Source organism: Molothrus aeneus, chromosome 2 (genome assembly GCF_037042795.1).
Source record: "Molothrus aeneus isolate 106 chromosome 2, BPBGC_Maene_1.0, whole genome shotgun sequence".
Classification (NCBI taxonomy): Eukaryota; Metazoa; Chordata; class Aves; order Passeriformes; family Icteridae; genus Molothrus; species Molothrus aeneus.
In genome coordinates this window covers 36,725,779-36,738,200 of record NC_089647.1, presented here as the reverse complement: position 1 = coordinate 36,738,200, position 12,422 = coordinate 36,725,779, and the positions used below count along the sequence as shown (strand labels likewise).

General features: G+C 37.8%; 1 protein-coding gene across 1 annotated transcript in view; it reads right to left on the bottom strand.

Moving 5' to 3' along the window:
- The window catches only part of FAT3 (FAT atypical cadherin 3), a 333,677-nt gene that overhangs the window by 94,066 nt on the left and 227,189 nt on the right, over window positions 1–12,422 (bottom strand). Inside the window, exon 7 of the mRNA XM_066544703.1 lies at window positions 3,129–3,268. Within this exon, the coding sequence (XP_066400800.1) occupies window positions 3,129–3,268 (140 nt within the window). The remainder of the gene's footprint in view (window positions 1–3,128; window positions 3,269–12,422) is intronic.

The following is a 12,422-nucleotide window of genomic DNA, read 5'->3' as shown; positions in this document are numbered from 1 at the left end:
AGCTTGCCTGGCAGCTGCAGGAGTTGTATTTCGTGGGAATTTGGAGCAAATGTATTCCTCAGCCTTTAATAAATGACTGCATGGCCTCAAGCAATGATGGATAAAAGAGAGGGAAAAAGCAAAAGCTCTCCCTGTCTAAGTCAGAAGACTTAGCCATTCTAGAAGTTAATCACCGTGACTGAAGTTTTTTACCTACACTTCAAATATATAAATCAAACAAAGCAAAATTTCTTTGTATTTTTCCCTCTCCATCCCTTCCCATCCCAACTGCTGGATCGTTCAGGCTTACATGGATGGGGAGCATGGTGAGTGGCAGTGGCTCAAGTCCTGGCACTTTGGTTCTCGCTTTGGAGACTGCATTTCTTTTAGAAACCTTAATCATGCCCAAAACAAGTAGGCTTTTGGTTACACAGAAAGTTTGTAACTTTTTTTTGTTGTTAGTACTCTTTATGTTCTTTTTGCCGCTTTTCACAACAGTGAACCATTATTACAACAGATGTAACTTTTAAATCAAAATTATTTCCTTCCTCTCATGGTACAGTAATGAACCATGTGCACAGTAAGGCATGAAGGAAGTGAACAGTTCATTGGAGTTTAAGGCACGCAGGAACATTGCTGAAGAAACTTCATCAAGTCCATGCCAGGGATCATGTTACCCAAACAAAAATCTTCGGCATTTTTATGCTGTATTTTACCACCTCCAACTGTATAATAGACAAAAGGCCAAGAAGAGATAAAGGAAAACAGCTGGGGTGGAATAAAAAGCAAGAGTGTTCCATTGCACATGGTGATCATCAGCTGTTTCATAATAAACCATCATACTTTGAGGGGGCCTTTAAATTGCTTTCTACCTGCTTTGTCTTCTACCATAACATCCTGCAGCTACAGTCAAAAATGCAGGTGGAACTGTGTACATAAAACAAAATACTCAAAATGTCGTTTTGTCAAAACTCAGAATAAGGAGAGCTATCAGTAAATGATCTATTCTATGACATTTTTAAATAAAACCAATCAGTTTTATATTTTTAAATTATTTTTCTAAAAGAAAATTAAGATGAGAAAGGTAAACAAAGGCTCCAAAGTACAGCCAAAAATAAAGTAGGAAAGTTTTGCAAAATGGAGCGATAAATATGAAGGCCATAATTCTGTCAGCTTTCACATAACAATCACTTTTGAAATCTCTGTTGTGAAGACCAAAAGAAACACATGCTCAGATGCCTTGGCCACCATTAAAAATTAAACAGTATCCACACAGAGAGAAGGTGGGGGAGGGAAGGGTCTGTACACACCAGTGATTATTAATGCTATACTCTTGCAATCTGAAGCTATCTTACATTCCTAAATGGGTCATATCACTGTTAAAAAGAATGCTCAGGCTTCTTTTAGAATGCAACAGCTTTACTGAAATATATTTTTACCATATGTTTTAATTAAAAATGTAGGGGTTTCATCCAACTAGGTTTTGAGGACTGTTATATAGGTCAATTTATTAAATCAAAAGCAGCAGAAACAATAAACGCAATATCCATGAAAAGAGAAATTACTTTAATCCAGCATGTTTGAAACTCCCTAAGCTTTTTAATATTTTTTTGGCTGAAATGTTTGCAAGAAAGAAAAAAGGTCACATTAGGCATTCAACACCATCTAAAATGTGGACTAAGAGTGTAGCCAAGATCAAAAAATGGCATAAGAAAAAAAACTACTCAAGAGTTGAAAAAAATGCCTTATGGAAAGGGAACATAAAGAGGTCAGTCATTCTCCTTTGCATGTCTACTGGAAGACTGGGAGGTGATTTGAGTATTGTAAGTGCCTTCCCGGGGAGAAAATAGTGTTTTTTAAAGAGTTCCTTAATTGAGCAGAGAAAGACATAACGGGGAACATGGGCCAGATATAATCAAGCTTAAAGTTAAGGGATGTTTTTAGCAGAGATGCAATTAATTCTGGAACTGACAGGGAAAACATTGGATTTCCTACCACCTAACTTACTATCAACTGTTGTTTTCTTACCAAGGGTGGATTACTGGGAGAAAAAATAAGACATTCTAGGGCTGGGATATAAACAGGACATATAAACATGAACTCAGATTGAGAAAACACTCAATGATTTAACGATTTCTTAGGAAAGTTGGTGTTGTGGCTCACTGAATACAGATTTACATCCAAAGCATTTGAGCAAAAAGGCAAGGTACAACAGAAGCATCTGCATGTGCATGCATATATGTAAACATAAAAAATGTTCAGGCTTTCCTTCTGAATTATAAAGAAGGAAATAACATAACCAACCTATTTTTTTTCATTTACACTTGGGGAGTAACTCAGATGTAGAATTTCAGGCTGTAAGTAATCCAGAGCCCACAACTCTACCTCATATCAAAGGATTTTGCTGCTTGAAGTCTTCCTGGTGTCCCCTAGACCTCAGAGTCCCTGTCCTTATGCCATGACCCAATTCCAGACTAGCTCCCACTGAACAGATACCTAGGCTCTGTGTCACGGTGTCTTCTACAAAGATGTGTCAGAGGCAACATTGCTCCAGCCCATCACGTTTATCTGACCCAACTTTAAAGGCATGGAGCCTGATAAGCATGCCCCGTATTAAAAGGTTCAGTGGGGCTGCTTTGCAGAAGACAGAGTAATCACAGGCAGTGACACTAAAGGAGGGATTCTTTGAATTTTAAGTTTTGCCTCTGAACAATTTATTTTCTGAACAATTGATCTTGTGTCCCACTTTTGGGTCTTCGGAGAATGAGAGGTATAAACTCCATTTAACACAATCAATAGCAATATTCCCTGACACCATGGAAGCACTATTGTATTTTGGACCATTATGGGGAGATGCAATTGTCAAAATCTAGGCTTTGCTGCCTGTGATAGGGACTCCCTCAGCTGGAGGAAGGCAAATTACTTTCATGTGAGCAGGAAGAGAACAAAAGGAGAAATAATGCTTTGAAACATTCAACAGCTGATTCTTTACAGCCAGATGGAAAGGCTCTGAAAAATACCCCCTCTATTAGTTATTGGTGCTCTCAAAGGATGAGGTTTCACCTGAATGGAAAAATTAATAACTTTTATAGCATATACATTCCAGAAACAAATGAATAACTTGCCAAGAAAGGAATGTGATATTCTACCTGAGTTGTGGCAATGTTTGTTCCATCGGTGACCTCCACAGTCATGTTATACATTGACCTCTGCTCTGCATCCAAGGGCTTTGCAATGACAATCGTGCCCACTCCCTTATAGGCGTCGAAAGAACTATCGTAATTCCCTCCTAATTGTTGCACAAAAACACAATCAAATTAGCCATTTCTTGAAAACTTCCATTGCAAGTATTCCTAAAAGTGGGAGTGTCTGTTTAGTGTCATCCATCTTAATGGCCTCTCTTAGCACACACAGTACATCTAGTGATACCTCCTTGTTCATAAGTCATTTATATTTCAAAGCACAGTTTGTATATTGAAAAGCAGATATCACTGGAATGCATTGCCAAAAAGAAAGAATAAAAATCTAGCAGTACATTTAAGTAAACTATAGCTGAATCTATAAAAAGAATCAAATGGCTAGAAGCCCCTAAGATGTGTGCCCTTGTGGTTTAAATAATGAACAAGAATAATTATCTTTTGGTATAAAAGTAATTTCAAGAGGGTTTTATTCTACAAATTTTATTTTCAGGAAATTCTCACTGATACTTCTGGGTGCAAATAGCATCATCTGAGTTTTTAAAAACTACAGTTATAATAAATTTTAAAAATGCAAATAGAGATTTGTTATGTTAATACCAAGGACAATGATAATTACTGGCAGCAAAGGTCAAATCCTTCCAGTGTTTTAAGAACTATTCAAATAGATCTGACAGGATACACAACCTAAATTCTTTCCAGTACAAAAAAACCTCTCACAAAGCACTGTTCTAATACCAGCATTCCCTTTTCCTGTCACACACTGAATGCTGTAGCAGTGGGAAAACCCTCCTGAGTACTGAGTGAAAGAAAGAAAATAAAAAATCTATTAACAAGTAAAATAAGGCTATAAATAATATAACCTCAAATATAATTTCAGATTGAAGGGTTACAAGATTTGTCAGCCACAGCTACAGTTTATAAATTTGAACGACTCATTATTTTCAAAAGCGCAGCACACACTCCCTGCTGATAAGTTGTTTTCTTGCTTACTCATCTACGAAGTGTAATTTAGTATTAGTTGAGTCTGAAATTTTTGGAGGCTAGGGACAGGGAGAGGTGGGACACAACACTGCTGACAGACAAACTCTTAAGCTATATTCATAACACAGCAATTCAATGCCAACCCTGCTCCACAGAGACAAAAAGCCTTTCAAACCCCACTGGTTATGAGATTTGTGTAACAGCTGCTGAAAGCTCTTGAGATGAGGTGCACAGGTAGAAAAATACCCATCCTATTGACTTAGCTCTGGTGAAATATATATAAAGAGAGATATATGTGAATGGCTGGTAGTGTCACAAAATGGCTCTGAAAATTTTAGGGCTGGGGACTGAGTAGAGAAGAGTCTTGCATGCTCTCCCATCTGCATGGTTTGCTGAACAGGAACTGGCACTATTCTCAGAAGCAGTCATGCATTTACCGAGAGAATAATGTTTTGGCATTTGAAGAAGCTGAAGATTAGGAGGTAACACAGCAAAATCACAGCCCCTGAATTCCTTAATGTGAAGGAAGCCTCACTTCTACCTCTTACACAGGCTATTGCAAAGAAAGAGGAAGGTGGAAAAAGCACTGCTCTGTCCATTTTTGCCTTGAAAGACATTTAGAGATGGATAGAAGAAAATGGAAGGAAAAATAATAATGCAGGTAATTGCTGCAGAGGAAAGGAAGTATTGGTGAACCTCTGGCCACTGAAGTGATCCAAATGTAGTAATTTCAGATGTGCCATCAGATTTCCATATGTTGAACAGATGTATGTACATATATACAGGTCTAAGCCTAATAGATGAAGTTGTGGTTTTCCAGGAAAACATTGCCACTGGTCCTGTTGTCATTTATGGCAGCTAGAAACATTGCTTACTCCTTGCCCTCATTCTGCAAGCTGTCCTTGGTATTTAAGCAATAGCAAGGTATTTGGACATTGATTATATTTTCGGTGCTCTTTCTTTTTTTTAAGTTAGTCTGGAAGAAAAAGTTTCTTTCTCCCAATTAATGTTTTAAATTGATTTACTTGAGAAAAATTGCACCATGAAAACCTCCTTTGAAGAAAAGAGCTTGAGATTCATGCAAGGAAATCTCAGCTGAAATGAAACTAGCCTTGGGACAGTAGGCACTTCACAAAGAGAATGTTTCATACTGATAACCATGAAAACAAAGTGCAAGTCTATACTTTGAGATGCTTAATAACCATCTTAATGAGCAATCAAAAATTATATGCTATCAACTGGCACACACTTCCAAAAAAACCTGCCTTTAAAACTTCCAAGAAGTAACATGGAAGGATTAGCAATAAATGTTTTAAATGACCTTCTGCTGCCTCAGAGCTGGGATTTCAGGGCACCACATAGTCTGCTGCAAATAACCAACTTCTTCAAGCCACTTCCATTAAGTGAAGCATACTCTTCCCCTAAAAGAAGAACTGAATCCATCATGTGAATTTTTTATACATTATTCACATCTTCCTAAACGGTCTAGTGACAAACAAATTAATCTTTGTTGCCAGCTACCCCAGCCTGTAACTAACCAGGCAATGCAGTTCATTTTACATTGAATCGTTTTCTATTACACAAGGCAGAAATTGCATCAAACACTGAGGCAGAGATGGATCAGAGAACATCCTGCTGTGAGATTTGTGATTATAATCTATTTTGGAGTGAAACCCTGAATTATTCATGATTCAGTCTTCTACATTTTAACAGACCATGGTCAGATGAAGAACCATGCAGCTGGATGAACTTCTGGGAATACTGCCTGAGATATTGGGTCCTGCCTCTCATCTGCAGTACCAAAGGCAATCTGCAAATGGTTTGTGCTGCTCCTCAGCCTCTGTATACACTCCAAAGAGGACCTCATATGATAAATGTTTCTGAAGCTGTATTAAACACTGATGAATTAATGAATTACATAAAAATGCTATAGAAGTTAAACATTTAGAGTCTTAAGTCTGTGCAAGGCCTACTATGAAGTTAAGTCTATGCAAGGCCTATTAGAAGCATCCACCACAATCATCTTTGAAAGACAGGTGCTGAGTTGCAGAAAGAGAGAGGTATCATTCTCATGTAAAAACAAACAGGAGTCTTCTATTTAAAACTCTTGCTGCTGGGAACTCCACATGAAACCACTTCCATCCGAAGGTGCCCATGGAGAGGTTGGAGGCTGAGGCCCTAGGAGGTGACAGCTGCAAAGGTGCTGGCTTCTGGGGTGCTGGAGGCTGTTTCTGAAAGCCTGATGCTGTGTCTGTACCAACCTTTTGGAAGTGAGCTTGTCTGCAGTGCCATAAGCTGCCACAGCATCAGTTTTAACAATTTTACTATTGTCCATTTAATAGTTTCTTTGATCACAATCTTCAGATGAAAGAGGGCTAAGGATGATGGCATTTTGTTCAGCTGCTCAGTTTTATTAATGTGAATTTTCATTACTCATTCCACTTTCCAGCATTTGGCACATGCTTTCCTTTTTACTGTCTACTAAACCCTGCTTTCAGATACAAGATACGTAGAAGCTGTCTTTGCTAATGTGCTTGCAATTGCATTAGGAAAGAAATATTTCAAATTAAGATAATACATTGCGAGTTCCTCAGGCACTTTGGGAAAATCAGTGACAAAGAAAGCAAGATGATTGCACTGACAATCTGGCTAGACAGGTTGTCCTGAGAAAGCATTTTAATACTGAATAACCCCAGAGAGATGTGGATTAGCTGTTGTCTATGGTATCATTTCAGGCTAAAATGTAATGCTGATACATCTTCAGTACAGTTTAAAGACTTCCCTTAAAATAATCTGATTAGACTGAAGCACTTTGAATAAGATTTTATGAAAAGTCCACATCTGTTTTAAATACTGTATTTGGATGAGAAGACTTATCATATTGGAATGGTAAAAATTCATCCAGAAAAAAATTCATTCACTTTTTCTCTTCAATTTATTGTTAAGATTCTCAAAATCACCTAATAGATAGTTATGTCTACACTTCAGACACCTAAAGTTAAGTCAGATGATTTCCACCCTTACTTTCTTGAGGTTGATCTTAATGCTTTTGCAAAAGCCCCAGAAGCATTAAATTTTCAGAACTAGTAACTTTTAGAACTAGCAATTTTTAATGTCATCTAAAAGTGTGTTATAGTTTATATATGATTTTCCAATTCCAGCTGCTTTTGGCGCAGCTGTAGAAACAGCCCCTGGTACAAAAGATTTTATTAGCTGGCCCTCACTACAACTCTCTAGAAGAGTCTTTATTTTCCGTTTAACAGATGGTACACTACAATTAAGTAAGAGATCTCAGGAAATTGAACGGAGACACCTCTGAGCCAACAGACTCTAAGTTGTGTACTTGGTATAGAGTTGGTTACATTTTCTGTCTGAACCTGGACTTTTACCCTTCTTCTTAGCTTATTTTTTGGCTTCAGAGTCACTATGAACAATTTTTCTTCTGACAAAAGTCCTGCATACTTTGGAAAGAACTGATTTTCCTTCTTATAAAAAAGATACCTAAAAAACCCCAAACCACTGAACCTTGTGAGGCTAACAAGAGAGGTGCAATGGAAAGGCCAAGGAAAACTTGAACTATCAAAAGGGATTTCTGGGGGTCGGCTGAAGAATTTGCCTAAGGCAAGACACAACCCAGATCTTGCATTCCCACAGGACGTGGTCTCTGCATCTCTGTCCCTTTCTAATTTCAGTGCTGGGGTTTTTAATGTTCAAGCATATTCTTCTTATATTGCATTTTGCTGCAAGGAGGTAATTTTTTTGGTAGGGCTTTTCCTAGATGTGGTTCCTTTTTGGTACAATGCGGAGCCTCCCCATGTTCTTATCAGTTGCTGATACACATTTTAAGATGATCACGCTGCTGGGAAAAATAATTTTCTCCTCTGAGAAGAAAACATGTCAGCAAATCTGGAGGATTTGTAGGCAAACAAGTCCCAAATGAGGACCTTTTTCCATATTTTCCAGTGGGACGATCAAAGAGGCTGGGGTTGAATACCACCTCAGAAATATCTGAAGACTGCAGAGAATCAGACTTGTTCAGTCTTAGATGCAAAGATGGATCACACTGAGCTCTGGAGGACATCCACAATTCAAACACTGCTAAACCTAGCAGGAGTGAGTGGAGAAGGTAGCAAACAGCACACAATATTTTATGTTCAAACTTAATAGAGCCACGATATACGGCTATCCTCACACAAGTCTCATTTGGCCCATCATGCCATTATGGACAAATGGAGAAAATAAATACAGGAAATGATCTGATTTAGAGAACAGTCCTCTAAACTACGTTTTCTCACTGCAGAGAAGATTCTTACTTATCTTGTCCCAAAAAAGCTGACAGCAGTGAACAGTGATGATAAACGGGACCAATTGCTACAATTGTCACATTGCTCGGGGAAGAGAATCAGAGCAAAACACAGGAAATTAATTCACCCTGAAACTCAGAGGTGAGGCTAAAGTACCTCTAGAATTTTCAGAAAAAGAAGCAAAGCCAAAATTTTCATTTCTTTTGTTTCAAAGAAGATGAAATAAACTTAAAGACTGCCTCAAAAACCAAAATTTCAACTACAGATTTTTTTAATCATAACATAATAAATATTAGTAAAATGACAGGCAAATATTTATTCTTTTATGTACTATATCATGCTAAGAAGAAAGTAATGCAGACTCTGAATTTTAGATAAAACTACTGTAAAGAGACTCAAAGCCTTGAGTTTGCTGCTAAGAAACTGAAAGCAAGGGCATAAAAAGCAAGAAAGAAATCAGGAAAGTATTTTAGATAGCTCTCAGAGAATATTATTCAAAGAAGGCTAGGGAACTACATGTTTTTGACTTTAATGAAAACTTGAAGCACTATGAATTAAATGGACAATTAACTAAAATTAATAGATATTAAAATTATTGGCACTTAAGCACGCTTGGTAAAAAGTGCTGATGTGGTTTCAAAGCTTGGCTGCTGTTATAAAGGCACAGGCTGGGGGAGGAAGCAAAGATAGAGGGAGGACTGTTTGGGAAACCAGAGAGATGTTGTGCAACATGCCACTTAAGCAAAGACTAGCACCATGCAGCTTAGCTCCAGTATTAAACTAGTCATCCCACCATTCCCATCAGTAAGAAAGGAAAAAACAGAAAGGGCTCAATTTACCTGGTACAAATCAAGGTCTCTGACTTATTTGGGAGTTCCCATTGCAAATCAGTTTCTTATTAATGACTAAATAAATTGTAAACTGATACAACTTATGCTTATGTCTTTCACACAGTGGGATGTGCATGAATTGAGAATGGTATTGAATGCAGTCTGAAAAGAGAAACCAGGTATGACATCTCAACTATTCCCAATTAAAGCAACAAACAATCACCCAAGTATCCTGTTCCTCTACAGTCTGTCAATGGAAGATGACCTTCCTGCCTCTGTGGCATCTTCCTCTCTTGGATCTGATTAACTCAAGTACTTAAACAGCTACCTAAAGTATATATAATTAAAGTGCAAAGTTAGGCAGACAGGACACTATAGCCAAACTTTATCTGCTCTCCCTCTCTTTTTTTTTGTCTGGGAGATAGTGGATGTTATGCATTAAAAAAGAGATCGTCTGGAATTCCAATGCCCATTTATTTTGAAAAGGTCATAAAGATAAAGGTCAAGCAGCAAACTCTATATTAAACCACGTCTCTACATAAGCCTTCAGGGGTTTTGTTGACATTACTGTGAACTATGCACAGAGGTTCAGAATCATGATATACCAGATGGAGCAGGATCAGGTCTGGTTTTACAGCAGCACAGAAACCATCTTGTGCATCAGCAGTCACATACAGCTTTCTATATATGACAATTAACTTCTACAAATAGCCCATGTCTTTCATTGGGCTTTTCAGCACTAGACCTCAATGCAGATGATATCAAGGAACAATGAAAATAAGTGGGGTTTGACACTGGCTAAAGGCAGAAATGGTTATCTAAATAGACAGTGTTCTGTCCGTAAAACTCTCAGGATGGGTTTTGTCTTCGCTCCTTGTATGCTGTTTGTCTGGAACAACAAGGTCTTCTCCATGCCCAGGATTGCTGGCTATTCCTGTTGCAGAAACTGCTGCTGTTGGGAATGCAATTATTTGTAACAGCAGCAATATTTAATGAAAACATTCATATGGTAGCAGAACCAAAGTGGAAGGTCAGGGTCACAGATTTCTCATTAAATCGAGGAAAGCTCTCTCTCAGTGACCTCTGCAATGATGCAGCGTCTTGCAACTTCAGAAGCTACAGCCTGTAGGGAAACCATTAGAATTGTTTAAAAAGGGAAAATCTTCTAAACCATTTGAACTAGTTTAGGCATAAAGGCCACATTATATGACAGAGGCTAAAATTTCCTAATGTTCTTCCTATCATCATCTCTGTTTGGTAGGCAAAAAATCAAATACCATTACAAGGTGTTGCTTGATTGAAAGTGACTCTTAATAATGAAAAAGAATGTAGCAGAAGAGCAGGGGTTTCCCTCGGGGCAGCATTTTAATGAGAGTTGGTCAAGCTGCCATGGAAAGGACCAGAAGTCCAGCAAAAGGTTCAAATAGGAAAAAAACCTGTCAATAACATCAATAAAGATGGATTTGTCTTGGGAGGAAAGGGTCAGTGAGGAAGGGAATGGAAATATAAACATTAGCTTATAAACTGCATGTAGCATACTGAAGCAACCAAGGAAATGGCAGGAAAACTGTAGGAAACATATGCTGTCCTCCCCCAGGGACTAGCAGCAACCTCAAAACATGGTAGTAGCTTTGGGTTTAATTTTAATATGATTGGCACATCAGAAACCATGCTACAAATTCAGAGAGGAAATGGTGCTGCTTCTGTCTTTCATCTGCACAAATTGGCAATAAAAGGTGGATGAAAATGACTCTGACAGACTCTTTCTCCTGTGGTCCTTGTCCTTCCTGTTGGCTAAACCCATCTGCAAATAACTATGTTGAAATGGGAGCCAGGCTCAATCCCTGTAAATAAAGACTGCTGATGCACACTTTCTGCTAAGTCCACAGCAAAGGCTTTTTGTTTCTCTAATCTTTCATATAGCATTTGCTTTATAACCCTTCATTTAAATAACTAGACTTTGTGCAGATGAACTGTTTTACATCCAAAGGTATGCAAACACTACATAGAAGCATCTGCAAATATTAAGAAGCACAATAATTTTCTAGGGGAATTTCTCACTTTTGAGATGTTAAATGAGTTATTTTAAACAACATTAACTGAATCAGCAGCAGAAGCGGGAAAGAAATGCTTAGGAACATTGACTCCCATTTCTTTACTTCAACCAAGTGAGACCCTTTACTCCCTGTAATTTTGGCATTTAATGGCATTTCCCTGTGATTTTAAGACTTCTATGGCTTCTCATCTTTTTACTAAAGATGCTTCTCCCTCCCTATTTTTATAAGCAATTTTATGTAAGGCAATTTTGTGGTTGAAATCTCACATCAAAACACATTTCTCTGTTTCAGCTTGCATTCAAGACAAACTTTTGGTGTCTCCATTTGTAACCCATATGTTGAGGCATCCCATTCTGTTTCACAGTTAAATGGATGGCACTGGACTGTGAAAAGTTTGAATTAATTATTTGTGATAAACTGTGGAAAATCCGTGAATAAAATGATAATAATTGGACACAAATACGGTAAAAGCTGTCATAGAAAGAAATGCAGCACATCCATGTGTCGCATCGCATCCTGTCACAGGCACTTATGAAAGCTGTAATATAAATTGTCTCAAAAAAACTTGAAAAAATAAAAGGCAGCCTGGATAGTTGTATTTTAGCAAATGTGTTTGCACTAAGGGTACCTTCTGTTGAACAGTTCTGCCCACAAGCTGTCTGTAGAATATAGAACATCTCTCGAGCATGCTTGCCACCTTGAAGCAGGGCAGTCGGAAGCAGAAAAAAAAGAACAGAATGCAGAAAAAAAGGTGAAGGAAGAGAGAAATGAGGGACAGCAAGTCTAAGTACCATAAATACATTTAGAAATGAGATTAGCAAAGTATGACAATAGAATTTAAATGACAGACAACATTAAGATTGCAGTAAATAACATAGTACGAAAAAAAACCAATTCAGCCATACAGCGCTTTTTTTTTAAGCTTAGCTAAGGAGTCATAACAAAAGCAGGAATATTATTATTATTACTACTGTTATCACTATATTAAAATAGCATTTTCATTTCATCATTAGGAAAATGGATTTAACTGGGGGTGCGGGGGGGGAGGTGGGGAGGCAATTCAGGGGGGTT